This window comes from Tachysurus vachellii, chromosome 1 (assembly GCF_030014155.1).
Source record: "Tachysurus vachellii isolate PV-2020 chromosome 1, HZAU_Pvac_v1, whole genome shotgun sequence".
Taxonomy (NCBI): Eukaryota; Metazoa; Chordata; class Actinopteri; order Siluriformes; family Bagridae; genus Tachysurus; species Tachysurus vachellii.
In genome coordinates, this window is record NC_083460.1 from 5,177,913 (window position 1) to 5,192,979 (window position 15,067).

General features: G+C 37.0%; 1 protein-coding gene across 1 annotated transcript; it reads left to right on the plus strand.

Annotated features, from left to right (window-relative positions):
* Positions 1-7,225: 7,225 nt before the first annotated feature.
* On the plus strand, positions 7,226-14,804 carry polr2ea (RNA polymerase II, I and III subunit E, a). The gene is made up of 8 exons (XM_060869503.1): positions 7,226-7,412; positions 10,484-10,658; positions 11,018-11,133; positions 12,994-13,074; positions 13,154-13,212; positions 13,806-13,884; positions 14,332-14,407; positions 14,560-14,804. The coding sequence occupies exons 1-7, from the start codon at positions 7,356-7,358 to the stop codon at positions 14,395-14,397; spliced, it is 633 nt and encodes a 210-aa protein (XP_060725486.1). The 5' UTR covers positions 7,226-7,355; the 3' UTR covers positions 14,398-14,407; positions 14,560-14,804.
* The last annotated feature ends 263 nt before the right edge of the window (positions 14,805-15,067 follow it).

Here is a 15,067-nt window from a genome sequence, read left to right on the forward strand (position 1 = left end):
CAGTGTTATTTATGTCTGTATTGTCTTGTATAGTACAGTGTTATTTATGTCTGTATTGTCTTGTATAGTACAGTGTTATTTATGTCTGTATTGTCTTGTCTTGTATAGTACAGTGTTATTTATGTCTGTATTATCTTGTCTTGTATAGTACAGTGTTATTTATGTCTGTATTATCTTGTCTCGTATAGCACAGTGTTATTTATGTCTGTATTGTCTTGTATAGTACAGTGTTATTTATGTCTGTATTGTCTTGTCTTGTATAGTACAGTGTTATTTATGTCTGTATTGTCTTGTCTTGTATAGTACAGTGTTATTTATGTCTGTATTATCTTGTCTTGTATAGTACAGTGTTATTTATGTCTGTATTGTCTTGTCTTGTATAGTACAGTGTTATTTATGTCTGTATTGTCTTGTATAGTACAGTGTTATTTATGTCTGTATTGTCTTGTCTTGTATAGTACAGTGTTATTTATGTCTGTATTATCTTGTCTTGTATAGTACAGTGTTATTTATGTCTGTATTATCTTGTCTTGTATAGTACAGTGTTATTTATGTCTGTATTATCTTGTCTTGTATAGTACAGTGTTATTTATGTCTGTATTATCTTGTCTTGTATAGTACAGTGTTATTTATGTCTGTATTATCTTGTCTTGTATAGTACAGTGTTATTTATGTCTGTATTGTCTTGTCTTGTATAGTACAGTGTTATTTATGTCTGTATTATCTTGTCTCGTATAGCACAGTGTTATTTATGTCTGTATTGTCTTGTATAGTACAGTGTTATTTATGTCTGTATTGTCTTGTCTTGTATAGTACAGTGTTATTTATGTCTGTATTGTCTTGTCTTGTATAGTACAGTGTTATTTATGTCTGTATTATCTTGTCTTGTATAGTACAGTGTTATTTATGTCTGTATTGTCTTGTCTTGTATAGTACAGTGTTATTTATGTCTGTATTGTCTTGTATAGTACAGTGTTATTTATGTCTGTATTGTCTTGTATAGTACAGTGTTATTTATGTCTGTATTGTCTTGTATAGTACAGTGTTATTTATGTCTGTATTGTCTTGTATAGTACAGTGTTATTTATGTCTGTATTATCTTGTCTTGTATAGTACAGTGTTATTTATGTCTGTATTATCTTGTCTTGTATAGTACAGTGTTATTTATGTCTGTATTGTCTTGTATAGTACAGTGTTATTTATGTCTGTATTGTCTTGTATAGTACAGTGTTATTTATGTCTGTATTGTCTTGTCTTGTATAGTACAGTGTTATTTATGTCTGTATTATCTTGTCTTGTATAGTACAGTGTTATTTATGTCTGTATTATCTTGTCTCGTATAGCACAGTGTTATTTATGTCTGTATTGTCTTGTATAGTACAGTGTTATTTATGTCTGTATTGTCTTGTCTTGTATAGTACAGTGTTATTTATGTCTGTATTGTCTTGTCTTGTATAGTACAGTGTTATTTATGTCTGTATTATCTTGTCTTGTATAGTACAGTGTTATTTATGTCTGTATTGTCTTGTCTTGTATAGTACAGTGTTATTTATGTCTGTATTGTCTTGTATAGTACAGTGTTATTTATGTCTGTATTGTCTTGTCTTGTATAGTACAGTGTTATTTATGTCTGTATTATCTTGTCTTGTATAGTACAGTGTTATTTATGTCTGTATTATCTTGTCTTGTATAGTACAGTGTTATTTATGTCTGTATTATCTTGTCTTGTATAGTACAGTGTTATTTATGTCTGTATTATCTTGTCTTGTATAGTACAGTGTTATTTATGTCTGTATTATCTTGTCTTGTATAGTACAGTGTTATTTATGTCTGTATTGTCTTGTCTTGTATAGTACAGTGTTATTTATGTCTGTATTGTCTTGTCTTGTATAGTACAGTGTTATTTATGTCTGTATTATCTTGTCTCGTATAGCACAGTGTTATTTATGTCTGTATTGTCTTGTATAGTACAGTGTTATTTATGTCTGTATTGTCTTGTCTTGTATAGTACAGTGTTATTTATGTCTGTATTGTCTTGTCTTGTATAGTACAGTGTTATTTATGTCTGTATTATCTTGTCTTGTATAGTACAGTGTTATTTATGTCTGTATTGTCTTGTCTTGTATAGTACAGTGTTATTTATGTCTGTATTGTCTTGTATAGTACAGTGTTATTTATGTCTGTATTGTCTTGTATAGTACAGTGTTATTTATGTCTGTATTATCTTGTCTTGTATAGTACAGTGTTATTTATGTCTGTATTATCTTGTCTTGTATAGTACAGTGTTATTTATGTCTGTATTGTCTTGTATAGTACAGTGTTATTTATGTCTGTATTGTCTTGTATAGTACAGTGTTATTTATGTCTGTATTATCTTGTCTTGTATAGTACAGTGTTATTTATGTCTGTATTGTCTTGTATAGTACAGTGTTATTTATGTCTGTATTGTCTTGTATAGTACAGTGTTATTTATGTCTGTATTGTCTTGTCTTGTATAGTACAGTGTTATTTATGTCTGTATTATCTTGTCTCGTATAGCACAGTGTTATTTATGTCTGTATTGTCTTGTATAGTACAGTGTTATTTATGTCTGTATTGTCTTGTCTTGTATAGTACAGTGTTATTTATGTCTGTATTGTCTTGTCTTGTATAGTACAGTGTTATTTATGTCTGTATTATCTTGTCTTGTATAGTACAGTGTTATTTATGTCTGTATTGTCTTGTCTTGTATAGTACAGTGTTATTTATGTCTGTATTGTCTTGTATAGTACAGTGTTATTTATGTCTGTATTGTCTTGTCTTGTATAGTACAGTGTTATTTATGTCTGTATTATCTTGTCTTGTATAGTACAGTGTTATTTATGTCTGTATTATCTTGTCTTGTATAGTACAGTGTTATTTATGTCTGTATTATCTTGTCTTGTATAGTACAGTGTTATTTATGTCTGTATTATCTTGTCTTGTATAGTACAGTGTTATTTATGTCTGTATTGTCTTGTCTTGTATAGTACAGTGTTATTTATGTCTGTATTATCTTGTCTCGTATAGCACAGTGTTATTTATGTCTGTATTGTCTTGTATAGTACAGTGTTATTTATGTCTGTATTGTCTTGTCTTGTATAGTACAGTGTTATTTATGTCTGTATTGTCTTGTCTTGTATAGTACAGTGTTATTTATGTCTGTATTATCTTGTCTTGTATAGTACAGTGTTATTTATGTCTGTATTGTCTTGTCTTGTATAGTACAGTGTTATTTATGTCTGTATTGTCTTGTATAGTACAGTGTTATTTATGTCTGTATTGTCTTGTATAGTACAGTGTTATTTATGTCTGTATTATCTTGTCTTGTATAGTACAGTGTTATTTATGTCTGTATTGTCTTGTCTTGTATAGTACAGTGTTATTTATGTCTGTATTGTCTTGTATAGTACAGTGTTATTTATGTCTGTATTGTCTTGTATAGTACAGTGTTATTTATGTCTGTATTATCTTGTCTTGTATAGTACAGTGTTATTTATGTCTGTATTATCTTGTCTTGTATAGTACAGTGTTATTTATGTCTGTATTGTCTTGTATAGTACAGTGTTATTTATGTCTGTATTGTCTTGTATAGTACAGTGTTATTTATGTCTGTATTGTCTTGTCTTGTATAGTACAGTGTTATTTATGTCTGTATTATCTTGTCTTGTATAGTACAGTGTTATTTATGTCTGTATTATCTTGTCTCGTATAGCACAGTGTTATTTATGTCTGTATTGTCTTGTATAGTACAGTGTTATTTATGTCTGTATTGTCTTGTCTTGTATAGTACAGTGTTATTTATGTCTGTATTGTCTTGTCTTGTATAGTACAGTGTTATTTATGTCTGTATTATCTTGTCTTGTATAGTACAGTGTTATTTATGTCTGTATTGTCTTGTCTTGTATAGTACAGTGTTATTTATGTCTGTATTGTCTTGTATAGTACAGTGTTATTTATGTCTGTATTGTCTTGTCTTGTATAGTACAGTGTTATTTATGTCTGTATTATCTTGTCTTGTATAGTACAGTGTTATTTATGTCTGTATTATCTTGTCTTGTATAGTACAGTGTTATTTATGTCTGTATTATCTTGTCTTGTATAGTACAGTGTTATTTATGTCTGTATTATCTTGTCTTGTATAGTACAGTGTTATTTATGTCTGTATTATCTTGTCTTGTATAGTACAGTGTTATTTATGTCTGTATTGTCTTGTCTTGTATAGTACAGTGTTATTTATGTCTGTATTGTCTTGTCTTGTATAGTACAGTGTTATTTATGTCTGTATTATCTTGTCTCGTATAGCACAGTGTTATTTATGTCTGTATTGTCTTGTATAGTACAGTGTTATTTATGTCTGTATTGTCTTGTCTTGTATAGTACAGTGTTATTTATGTCTGTATTGTCTTGTCTTGTACAGTACAGTGTTATTTATGTCTGTATTATCTTGTCTTGTATAGTACAGTGTTATTTATGTCTGTATTGTCTTGTCTTGTATAGTACAGTGTTATTTATGTCTGTATTGTCTTGTATAGTACAGTGTTATTTATGTCTGTATTGTCTTGTATAGTACAGTGTTATTTATGTCTGTATTATCTTGTCTTGTATAGTACAGTGTTATTTATGTCTGTATTATCTTGTCTTGTATAGTACAGTGTTATTTATGTCTGTATTGTCTTGTATAGTACAGTGTTATTTATGTCTGTATTGTCTTGTATAGTACAGTGTTATTTATGTCTGTATTGTCTTGTCTTGTATAGTACAGTGTTATTTATGTCTGTATTATCTTGTCTTGTATAGTACAGTGTTATTTATGTCTGTATTATCTTGTCTCGTATAGCACAGTGTTATTTATGTCTGTATTGTCTTGTATAGTACAGTGTTATTTATGTCTGTATTGTCTTGTCTTGTATAGTACAGTATTATTTATGTCTGTATTGTCTTGTCTTGTATAGTACAGTGTTATTTATGTCTGTATTATCTTGTCTTGTATAGTACAGTGTTATTTATGTCTGTATTGTCTTGTCTTGTATAGTACAGTGTTATTTATGTCTGTATTGTCTTGTATAGTACAGTGTTATTTATGTCTGTATTATCTTGTCTTGTATAGTACAGTGTTATTTATGTCTGTATTATCTTGTCTTGTATAGTACAGTGTTATTTATGTCTGTATTATCTTGTCTTGTATAGTACAGTGTTATTTATGTCTGTATTATCTTGTCTCGTATAGTACAGTGTTATTTATGTCTGTATTATCTTGTCTTGTATAGTACAGTGTTATTTATGTCTGTACTTTTGAGAGTCACAAACAGCTGGAACCAAATTCCTTGTGTGTGTCAACACACTTGGACCATAAACCTGATTCTTATTCTGATTCTAATTAATATTATTACTTTTATTTTTTTACTTCTATCACTACTGAAATTAATTATTTATACCATTACAACTACTTGCTTGTACCAACCCAAACAGTGCCCTTATAGCTAGAGGTTACACCATTTCTCTTAACACTAGACCCCTTGTCAGAAAGGAGCTGTTGAAGAAGAGAACTGCAGTTTGTTGAAGAAAGTATGTTGCAATAATAAATATAAAAATTTTATAGTATAATAAAGTTTAATATCAAAATTCTATTCGTTTCACACAAACCTTATAAAAGAAAATGCTTGGTAAATTTGACTGTATTGCAATGTTGTGATTAGGGTTGCCACCCGTCCCGTGAAATACGGAATCGTCCCGTATTTACAGGCAAAATGACGCGTCCCGTATCAAATCAATACGGGACGCGATTTGTCCCGTATTTTACATAAGTCCACATTATACAGCATCTCATGCAAATCACCCCACCCGCATTGTGTGGAGACGGTTCTTTTGACAGAGTCAGAGTGACAGAAAATCCATATGAAACGGAGTGACAAGAAGTACACTTATAAAAGAAAGTAGGCCTGACATGCTCCAATACTGCACACTACTACTTCTGGTCTGCTGATATTCACTGATACACTGATATACATCCACTGATGTTATTATGTTCATGATGTTCATGGAAGATCTTTTGCAAGTTTGCAAGTTATAATTACTAAGTTATGGATCTGTTAATTACGGAAGCGTATTGCATTCACTTGAGTAAAAAAAAATCTACTCTGTTTTTCTGAATTAACGACTTAATTATCTCAAAATTATGAGATAATTTTTCAGGAAAAAAAATTTTTGCTCTGTTTTTCTGAATTAACGACTTAATGTGGATTGCATGGAAGTAAACATGTCCCGCCTTTCAAGTTTAATATATGGTACTGTATGCTTCACGGATATAAGATGCATTCAGGCTGCCTATGTGGTGACACAAGAGACAATCAGGCAATTGTTGAAAATACTGGATCTCCATGGAGGGCAACTGAGGCGCCGGAATCGTCTTCGGCGACGTTTGTATCATAATCCAGGCCCGAACTTTTTATGGCATGTTGATTCATATGATAAACTCAAACCATATGGGATCTGCATCAATGGTGCAATCGACGGGTTTTCACGAATGGTGATACGGCTACCGTGAAGCAGACCATATCGGTTCAACTGATCCTGGAGAAACACAGCAACGTCAAGCAGATCAGAATGTTCTTTTCGTCTGAACAGGCGCAAAGTCTTCAGGTGTCTGCGCAAAGTTGACGCACTAATAACAACACCATTTATATTACTTAAAGACAGCAGAATCTCCCAATGTCTCAAACCCAAAGTAAAATAAAACCGGATTAAACTGGAAAGGCGGGACATGTTTACTTCCATGCAATCCACATTAAGTCGTTAATTCAGAAAAACAGAGCAAAAAACTTTTTATTCATGAAAAATTATCTCATAATTTTGAGATAATTAAGTCGTTAATTCAGAAAAACAGAGCAAAAAACTTTTTATTCATGAAAAATTATCTCATAATTTTGAGATAATTAAGTCGTTAATTCAGAAAAACAGAGCAAAAAACTTTTTATTCATGGAAAAATTATCTCATAATTTTGAGATAATTAAGTCGTTAATTCAGAAAAACAGAGCAAAAAAAATGTTTTTCCTGAAAAATTCTCTCATAATTCTGAGATAATTAAGTCGTTAATTCAGAAAAACAGATTTTTTTTACTCAAGTGAAAGTAATACGCTTCGTAAATACTTCCGTAAAAATGCAGGCATTTCGTTAGGCAACATTTTGGGTCTTCGTGTCGTGACGTCACTTACCGTAAGTCTTTTTCGGTAGTGTGTATCTTCGGAAGGGGTAGTTTGTTCTCTACCACTGTAAAACCCACGCATATTAAGGCTTTAAAGGACGTGTGTGACAACAGTTAGTTATATAAAGCAGCATGGATGATGAAGAGGAGACTTACCGACTCTGGAAAATCCGGAAGACGATAATGCAGGTTGGAGTGTTTATTGTTAGCATTGTAGGGATGTTTACACACCGCCACATGGTAGCCAGCTTTTCTACACAGAGACACGAAGCTCATTCAGGGCAACAGAAGTAAAAACTGGGTTTAAGTCTGAGGGGAATCTGATTAAACATATTAAACTAAAGCAGTTGGTGCTTTAGGATTAAGTCTTTATACTGTAGTGTGAGTTAATATACTGTAACTCTGTTAAAGGGAAACCATCACCAGGGCTCTCAGGTTTTGAAGACAGGCAAGAGTGACTAGGGCAGGTTGTTATTGTTCTGAGCAGGTGTTGTCAGTGAACCGGGGCCCCCTGGCACCATCTCAGGGCCCCCAGTATGAGAACCACTGGCCTAGACTACTTGTTCTGAGCAGGTGTTGTCAGTGAACCGGGCCCCCCGGCACCATCTCAGGGCCCCCAGTATGAGAACCACTGGCCTAGACTACTTGTTCTGAGCAGGTGTTGTCAGTGGACCGGGGCCCCCTGGCACCATCTCAGGGCCCCCAGTATGAGAACCACTGGCCTAGACTACTTATTCTGAGCAGGTGTTGTCAGTGAACCGGGGCCCCCTGGCACCATCTCATGGCCCCCAGTATGAGAACCACTGGCCTAGACTACTTATTCTGAGCAGGTGTTGTCAGTGAACCGGGGCCCCCTGGCACCATCTCAGGGCCCCCAGTATGAGAACCACTGGCATAGACTACTTGTTCTGAGCAGGTGTTGTCAGTGAACCAGGGCCCCCGGCACCATCTCAGGGCCCCCAGTATGAGAACCACTGGCCTAGACTACTTATTCTGAGCAGGTGTTGTCAGTGAACCGGGGCCCCCTGGCACCATCTCAGGGCCCCCAGTATGAGAACCACTGGCCTAGACTACTTATTCTGAGCAGGTGTTGTCAGTGAACCGGGGCCCCCTGGCACCATCTCAGGGCCCCCAGTATGAGAACCACTGGCATAGACTACTTGTTCTGAGCAGGTGTTGTCAGTGGACCGGGGCCCCCCGGCACCATCTCAGGGCCCCCAGTATGAGAACCACTGGCCTAGACTACTTGTTCTGAGCAGGTGTTGTCAGTGAACCGGGGCCCCCTGGCACCATCTCAGGGCCCCCAGTATGAGAACCACTGGCATAGACTACTTGTTCTGAGCAGGTGTTGTCAGTGAACCGGGGCCCCCTGGCACCATCTCAGGGCCCCCAGTATGAGAACCACTGGCCTAGACTACTTGTTCTTAGCAGGTGTTGTCAGTGGACCGGGGCCCCCCGGCACCATCTCAGGGCCCCCAGTATGAGAACCACTGGCCTAGACTACTTGTTCTGAGCAGGTGTTGTCAGTGAACCGGGGCCCCCGGCACCATCTCAGGGCCCCCAGTATGAGAACCACTGGCATAGACTACTTGTTCTTAGCAGGTGTTGTCAGTGGACCGGGGCCCCCGGCACCATCTCAGGGCCCCCAGTATGAGAACCACTGGCATAGACTACTTGTTCTTAGCAGGTGTTGTCAGTGGACCGGGGCCCCCGGCACCATCTCAGGGCCCCCAGTATGAGAACCACTGGCCTAGACTACTTGTTCTTAGCAGGTGTTGTCAGTGGACCGGGGCCCCCTGGCACCATCTCAGGGCCCCCAGTATGAGAACCACTGGCCTAGACTACTTATTCTGAGCAGGTGTTGTCAGTGAACCGGGGCCCCCTGGCACCATCTCAGGACCCCCCATTTGAGAACCACTGGCATAGACTACTTGTTCTGAGCAGGTGTTGTCAGTGAACCGGGGCCCCCTGGCACCATCTCAGGGCCCCCAGTATGAGAACCACTGGCATAGACTACTTGTTCTGAGCAGGTGTTGTCAGTGAACCGGGGCCCCCTGGCACCATCTCAGGACCCCCCATTTGAGAACCACTGGCATAGACTACTTGTTCTGAGCAGGTGTTGTCAGTGAACAGGCTGTAAAACTGTTGGCTAAGTTACAGACACTCATGAAAAACTGATGCTGATTATCTGGGAAATATTCTCTAAGTAGTCAAAATGTCATTGTTTGTGTCAAACAAGTTGTGAATTTGTTGTAACATTAAAACAGGAGATCATGACTTACTCTGTGCTCAAAGTGATGCTCGCAGCTCCAGTGGTTTTCTCTGTGGGTGAACGAGGATGATGCTGAACAATTCCAGGATCTGCTTTTTTTCATTGGTTGTTGCGTTAAATCTTACCCAGATACAGTGGTGCTATTATCTGATTGGCTATTGTGTAGCCTTTTTTTTATTGGCTGATAAGTGTCAGGCTCGACTAATAACGCCAGGGGAGTTGTGTTGTGTTTAGTGATTTTGTTGTTTGGTGCTTTCATTTCCTTCTTCCTGGTTGTTGTATATTGCGTGTGCAGTTTATATTGGTGTTTGATGAGGATGTTGAGGTTCTCTTTAGGAGTGACGAGGATGGACAGGATTAATAAAGAGGACATCAGAAGGACAGCTCAGGTTGGCTGTTTTGGGGACAAGGACAGAGAAGCTAGATTGAGATGGTTTGGACATGTACAGAGGAGGGAGATGGTTATATTGGTAGAAGGATGTTGGAGATGGAGCTGTGAGGTAAGAGGTCAAGAGGAAGGTCAAAGAGGAGATGTATGGATGTGTTAATGAAGGTAACTGGTGCGAGAGTAGAGGATGATGAGGATAGACTTAAGTGGAAACTGATGATTCGCTAACGGGAAAAGCCGAAAGTAGAGGTTTATGTTGGTATTTCAAAAGGGGAATATTTAAATTGACAGGTTTCACCGTCACTGAAAGGTTAAGCTTTGGAAGCTGTGCAGTGTGTACATTTAGGGTTAGGAGATGAACATATACTAAAAGATTAAAGTGCTGCTGCATTTTTTTCCTTTAAGTAAAGTTGAAACAATCTACTTCACCACTATCGGTCAGAAGGTAGTCGAACAGCACTCTGGAATTCTGTAGGAATCTGTAAACCAAAGTGAAAATAGACCAGAATTTGAATGAATAAATCTTGGATGCCATTGAAGATCACATGTTCATTATAAAGATTAATAGGCAAGTGCATTGTTTCCCTTTAATTCCTGCAGCTTTGTCATGATCGGGGATACTTGGTGACGCAGGATGAGCTGGATCAGACGTTGGACGAGTTTAAAAGTCAGTTCGGGGACAAGCCGAGCGAGGGCCGTCCTCGGAGGACAGATCTCACAGTGCTCGTCGCACACAACGATGATCCCACTGACCAGATGTTTGTCTTCTTCCCAGGTGTGTGTACAGTGAGGCTTTACAAACTTACATACGGCAGCATCCGTACTTCAGTGGTTATTTTTCTTACACACGAATATACAAGTTTGTTTTCTCTGATTTAAAATTCACTCTTGATATAATTTTCACACTGAGAAATTGCAGGGTTAGAGTCTGAGGGTCTACCTGAAGGCGTGAAAATGTTCAACCTGTTTTTTGCACAGATCTTGCAGGCATCTTGTAGTCAGTCAGCTGAGATGTAATTCATGCCCAGAGTTTGTCTCTTAAGATTTGAGATGAATGAGGAATGGAAACTGAAAGTGAATATTGTGGCTGATTTCTAGACGTTTGTGCTTGATCCTGTGTTGTCTGTTCTGCAGAGGAGCCCAAGGTGGGAATTAAAACAATCAAAATGTACTGCCAGCGCATGCAGGAGGAGAACATCACCCGTGCCATCATTGTAGTGCAGATGGGCATGACACCTTCTGCTAAACAGGTCTCACACACATACACACTCTGTTTCTCTTTCTCACATACGCACACACATTCTCTTTCTCTCTCATGCAGTGTCTCTCTCTCTCTCTCTCTCACTCACACTTGCTTTCATGCATGTCAGTCTCTCACAAACACATTCTCTCTCTCTCACTCACACACACACACGTACACACATGTACAGTTGTGTTCAAAATTATTCAACCCCCAATGCTGTAAATGGTTTTAGGGAATTTAGTGTACATTTGTAATTGTATTCAGAATGAAATCCTACAAGGACTTCTTAAAGAACCATATGCAACTAAAATGACATCAATTAGTTTTGTAATACAGTAGTAAATGTTTCTTTTGTGAATTCTTCATTGACATAATTATTCAACCCCTTAAAGACTACCACTCTGAAGAACAGAGGTTCAATGAAGTGTTTTCAATCAGGTATTGAAAACACCTGTGGATATCAGGGAGCAGCAATAAAGCCTAATAAGCACCAATTAGGCAGCTTTAAAATGACTGTGATACTCAGCTCCTTCTAGACATTTACTGGTGTGGTTACAAACATGGTGAGGTCAAGAGAATGGTCCAGGAAGACAAGAGAACAGGTGATTACTCTTCACAGGAAGGGCAATGGCTATAAGAAGATTGCAAAGATGTTAAACATACCAAGAGACACCATAGGAAGCATCATTCGCAAATTCAAGGCAAAGGGCACTGTTGAAACGCTACCTGGTCGTGGCAGAAAGAAGATGCTGACTTCGACTGCTGTGCGCTACCTGAAGCGTAGAGTGGAGAAAAGTCCCCGTGTGACTGCTGAGGAACTGAGAAAAGATGTGTCAGATGTGGGTACTGAAGTTTCTGCTCAGACAATACGGCGCACCCTGCGTAATGAAGGCCTCCATGCCAGAACTCCCAGGCGCACCCCCTTGCTGTCCCCAAAGAATAAGAAGAGTCGACTGCAGTATGCCAAAAGTCATGTGGACAAACCACAGAAGTTTTGGGATAGTGTTCTGTGGACTGATGAAACAAAATTAGAACTGTTTGGGCCCATGGATCAACGCTATGTTTGGAGGAGGAAGAACAAGGCCTATGAAGAAAAGAACACCTTGCCTACTGTGAAGCATGGCGGGGGGTCAATCATGCTTTGGGGCTGTTTTGCTTCTGCAGGTACTGGGAAGCTTCAGCGTGTGCAAGGTACCATGAATTCTCTTCAGTACCAGAAGATATTGGATGACAATGTGATGCAGTCCGTCACAAACCTGAGGCTTGGAAGACGTTGGACCTTTCAACAGGACAATGATCCCAAGCATACCTCCAAGTCCACTAGAGCATGGTTGCAGATTAAAGGCTGGAACATTTTGAAGTGGCCATCGCAGTCACCAGACTTAAATCCGATTGAGAACCTCTGGTGGGACTTAAAGAAAGCAGTTGCAGTGCGCAAGCCTAAGAATGTGACTGAACTGGAGGCTTTTGCCCATGATGAATGGGCGAAAATACCCGTAGATCGCTGCAAGACACTTGTGTCAAGCTATGCTTCACGTTTAAAAGCTGTTAAAACTGTAAAAGGATGTTGTACTAAGTACTAAGATTGAATGTCACTTGGGGGTTGAATAAAACTGATAATGATGTGAGCTCAGAAAAGACATTTGTGGTTATTTCATTATAAATGTTATCTTATATTTGTCTGACCTACATGTGCCTCTTTGATTTAATTGTAAGCAGGATGACTGAATGATCATAATCAATGTCAAACCGACCAAAACAATCAATTTCAGTGGGGGTTGAATCATTTTGAACACAACTGTAGAATGAACCCTAGCAGCAATCTAGCAGGTGACATTTTGTATGGACCTGTTGAATGTGTTTGCAGTCGCTGGTAGACATGGCACCAAAGTACATCCTGGAGCAGTTCCTGCAACAAGAGCTGCTCATCAACATCACAGAACACGAGGTGAGTAATGTGGGCATATAGAGGATCTTCAGTTTCGATTTAATAAAATCATCACTGATTATTGTCTGATTGTCTGCAGCTGGTCCCTGAGCACATCGTCATGACGAAGGAAGAAGTGACAGAGCTGTTAGCGAGATAGTATCCTTACTAACACTCACACGGTTCTAATCAGGAATGTTTACTCCATGTGCAGATGATTCGTATCTAAATGTTTTCAGTAAAAGGATAGTTAGAGTTCAGCAGGTCAGCTCCTCCACCTACTGCTCCTGTGAGCAGCTGCATGGTCTATAAAACTATTAGGCCAAAGTATTACACTGCAGTCATACTAGCAAGTGACAGGAGCATTGTGCTTTCCATAAGTATTTACCCCCTCCCAGCCTACTGTGATTTTTATGTAATGAATCTACAATAAAAATCGCATTGTTCCGATTATTTAAAGATTTCAAAAAGAAATAGGTGCAAAATGTTTTTTTTTTTTTTTAGTTTATCCTTAACCTGTCTCAATAAAAATATTTTGCACTTTCAATCCCTAAAATTCTAAGTGGAGGGAATTCACTTTCAAATGGAGGGGGTGGATATTTAAGCAATCTAATATATACACAAAGAATTAAATATAGTATTAATTATGATCAGTGAATTAAATCTATAATGTTACACACGCACAAATACACACATCACAAAGACTGCTGCAGCTTCTCCCAGTCGAGTGGATTTTCCTTCACAGTTGTCAGTAAGCTGAAGGAGAGCCAGTTACCCAGGATTCAGGCTGGAGACCCAGTGGCACGATATTTCGGGCTGAAAAGAGGCCAGGTGAAGCTTTGTTATTAATATTTCTTGCTTCATTTTTTTATTTTTATTTTTATAATTTTTTTTATTAATCTTTCATTTTATTATTATTAATATTGTCATTTTGAAATATTTAGAAATAATGTATAATAATGAATATATTCTTTTATAATTACTATTAATACCAATACTACTACAAATGATGGTGATAATTAAAACATAATAATCTTCATAATTCTATGTATTGTAAAAAACTGACAAAAATTAAGAATAATATAAAATACACTAACATTTCAAATAAAACAATTAATACTTCTTGTAATACTTGGAATATACTTGTAATACTTCTGAGTAAAACTGCTACTACTAGCAAAAATAACAGGATAATTTTTATTCCATGATTATGATTGTTGTTAACATTATAATTATTAATAATAAAATTGAATGTGATGATCATTTGGATCGAACCAGGTGGTGAAGATCATCCGGCCGAGTGAGACCGCAGGTCGTTATATAACCTACAGACTTGTACAGTGATGCTGCACTGGTGAGACTTTAATCTCTAGTCAATACACAACACATAAATACACAACATTTATTAACGTTACTGAGACTTTGTGATGTACACAGCTGCTGTCCTGTTGGACGTGACATGATTTTGTTTCATTTATTAAAGGTCAGGATGTTTTTTCTTTTTAGGTTATTCATTAGGATCTGCTCTTCTTCCAGCTGGAGATGATGAGACGCGTCTGTGATGATTTTTTTATTTTTTTTATCTGAGTTACAGTGTGTTTAACTCAGTAACTTTAATCTCAGTAACAGTTTGAACTACATAATTGTAGTTATTACACAAAGGAAGATTTTGGACAGTTGTATATTGGTTTCATTTCATTACTCGATTGCGGAATGAAACGTGTTTTTGTAATAAAATGTCTTGAACTTTCTCTTGACTTTTTTTTTTTGTTTGTTTATTTATCAATTTTTTTTTTTTTTACAATAGTACCAAAAGTTCAGATTCATTCCTGGAAAATGACAATGTTTAAAAGATCCAAAGTAAGGCATTTACATATTTTCATTCAAAATACAGATGATTTTCGTGGTTTTTGTTAATTCTGTTTGTTGAGTCCTGGGTTTTACAAAGCTATAATCTATATATATTTTATACTGTACAAAGACAAAAGTAACAAACATTAAAATATATATAAAG

What these genes read in the sequence shown, in the direction of transcription:
- polr2ea (XM_060869503.1), top strand. Translation starts at nt 7,356, where the DNA reads ATGGATGATGAAGAGGAGACTTACCGACTCTGGAAAATCCGGAAGACG. An exon ending in TGACACCTTCTGCTAAACAG is followed by an intron (nt 11,134 to 12,993) that starts GTCTCACACACA and finishes ATGTGTTTGCAG; the next exon opens with TCGCTGGTAGACATGGCACC. An exon ending in TCAACATCACAGAACACGAG is followed by an intron (nt 13,075 to 13,153) that starts GTGAGTAATGTG and finishes GATTGTCTGCAG; the next exon opens with CTGGTCCCTGAGCACATCGT.